This window comes from Gadus macrocephalus, chromosome 6, assembly GCF_031168955.1.
Source record: "Gadus macrocephalus chromosome 6, ASM3116895v1".
NCBI lineage: Eukaryota > Metazoa > Chordata > Actinopteri > Gadiformes > Gadidae > Gadus > Gadus macrocephalus.
Genome location: NC_082387.1, coordinates 10,524,220 through 10,526,719, shown reverse-complemented (window position 1 = coordinate 10,526,719; position 2,500 = coordinate 10,524,220). Strand labels below are relative to the sequence as shown.

The 2,500-nt window shown below is 37.7% G+C and overlaps 1 protein-coding gene across 2 annotated transcripts in view; it reads right to left on the bottom strand.

Moving 5' to 3' along the window:
- Nucleotides 1-2,500, bottom strand: part of ntrk2a (neurotrophic tyrosine kinase, receptor, type 2a) — an 8,781-nt gene that overhangs the window by 4,624 nt on the left and 1,657 nt on the right. For both annotated transcript variants that reach the window (XM_060054053.1, XM_060054054.1), the window contains one exon: nucleotides 767-841. In XM_060054053.1, the coding sequence (XP_059910036.1) occupies nucleotides 767-841 (75 nt within the window). The remainder of the gene's footprint in view (nucleotides 1-766; nucleotides 842-2,500) is intronic.

Genomic DNA, 2,500 nt, shown 5'->3' with positions numbered 1-2,500 from the left:
AATCAATTAATATGTGATATCTTATATACCGCTTCCCACTGAAAGGACAGTGTGTGTTGTTTGAACTGAATCATACACTAGATCCTTCTTCCACTGAAGCAAATCCATATCGTGTACACTTTGAATTTAGCAAAGAAGGTACAGTAGGCACAGTGTGTCCGCTATCGCCATGCTATGGTCAATTTCCTGTAGATCACTGATAAATACATACATTATATAGATTATATGGGACAAATAAAGGCCAAGGATAGAACATCCTTTGAATTGAAACAATATTTAATTGCAGTACCATGCACAAAAAATAATAGAGAGATGAAAATAACAAGCACTTTAGACCATGAATACATGCTCTCTGATTAGGCTACTTGTATAATATTTGAAAGCACAATACTTATTTTCTTGAATCTAATATTTGAACGGGTTAGGTTTAATAATCATGTTCCAGATTAAAGTCACAATGTATACGATCGAGCCACAGCAGGAACATTTAATAACGGTTCTGTCCACTCTAAAGAGCCGTGCAACTGTGTGACACGATCTAGCGTGGCTAGGCTGGCCAGGCCGTGCAAGTTGGGTGGGGCGGGGGTTGTTTGGGAGTGTGTCTAAAGTATGATACGGTCAGTTATAGGATGTGATTTTATTGATAACATTATTGAAAACACTATCGATCATTATTTACTACAGATATGTCCAGGGTTACTTTTAGGTACGAGCTAGTCGAATTTGTACACAATGCATCTTTAATTCCAACTTTGATCCCACTCACAGGTTGCGGAGGTTCTTGTAGAGGTGCAGGTCTTTGTCGTTGATGGAGGAGAAGCCACTCTGATTGGCGATGTAGCTGTCCGGGGAAAACACACAACATGTGTTACGATATGTTTCTCAACGGATGACAGAAGAACAGTTAATTAGGCTTTAAACAGAGGTCTATCAGTATCCCTTAATATCTGTGAATGGGTGTAATAATGGTCTGCTGTGTTGTTGCTTTATGTTGACAACGTAGGCCTATGTAGGGACATTTGTCGTGATCTTCGGCTGTTGGTTTGTTGTTAGCCAAGAGCCAAGTGTCTGTCGTTTTTAGCGGACTAGACAAATTAGGTTATTAGGTTGTTTTGCTGGTTCGTGAGCTTTTCAAGAGCAAGGCAAAGGCATACACTTTGATTCCCTGAATGCCTTTGTTTGTTAGCTTGTTTGTTTTAATTCTGAGTCCGGTTATCTTATGTAAACGAGAAAAAACAGTTAAGGAGGCTTCAAGATAAGGAGCCATAAGGACACAAAATAAGGTACTGACATTTACATACATAGCCTATTAATTAGTTGCATCATTACCATTTAATATTAGATTCAAGAACAAAAAATTATGATTACGATAAAGAAGCTAATCAAAACGTATTACATTAAAGATAGACATAATTCATTTTTTTTATTATTATTTTTGATAAGTTGAATGACTAATGACCTGTTTGGTGCTTGATGTCTGGTCGGAGGATCTGGGATTTGTGTGTGTGTGTGTGTGTGTGTGTGTGTGTGTGTGTGTGTGTGTGTGTGTGTGTGTGTGTGTGTGTGTGTGTGTGTGTGTGTGTGTGTGGGTGTGTTTGAGTGGCCTGTTAAATTAAAGAAGCCATAATCATAGCAGGAAGCTCAAATAATAGCCGAGGTTATAAGATCATGTTATTTCTTATTGCTATAAAATGAAAACATAAATGAAATCTAAAGAAATTAGCGATTGTTTAAACTTTTTTCCCGCTCAAGTGTGTTTCAAAACACAGACAGCTCCTGGAAAAGTCAATGGCCTAAGTTAAAAAAATTTAAATGAGGCTATGACATGATTTACAGTTTCCCAGTTTCCTCCTTTTTTTGATAGACTAAATAGGAGGAGACTGAAACTGGACCTCTGACAAGGTCATTGAGAAAGAAAAGCAAAAGAAGAGGCAGCATTGGTATTTCCATGGGCCGAACCCTCTTCACTCAGTGGGCTCACGGCTCAACCAGCAGCACCCAGGGCTTACTCAAGGCCTGCTACAAACACCATTGTTTATCTCCCTTAGGTGATAGCAGCAAGGTCGTTCATCGCTCCAAGGCGATCTAATGATAAATGTGCCAACAGACCTTTCAACGACTCCTGGTCCCTAATCAGTCAGAATTAGACTTTTAAAAAAATTGATTTCAGAATGTTGCATTTATTTTCTTATTTATGAATGAGGATTTTTACCTATCATATAATGACAATTTTGACAGAAGGATGTAAGTGACAGATTTGTTGAATTTATATTTCCATTGGCCTGTTAATAAATATCATGTGTATACACATGATTTTTATGTAAATCCCTAAATACTGCTGGTGTGTAAAATATACATATTTTACATACCAGCAGTATTTAGGGATTTACATAGTAAATGTAATCTGTCCGTCTGTATCAATATTTGTAAAGAGCTGAGGGGAAGGACTGAGTGTCAGATGATAAAAAAACATATGGTGCTCACACACACACACACACAC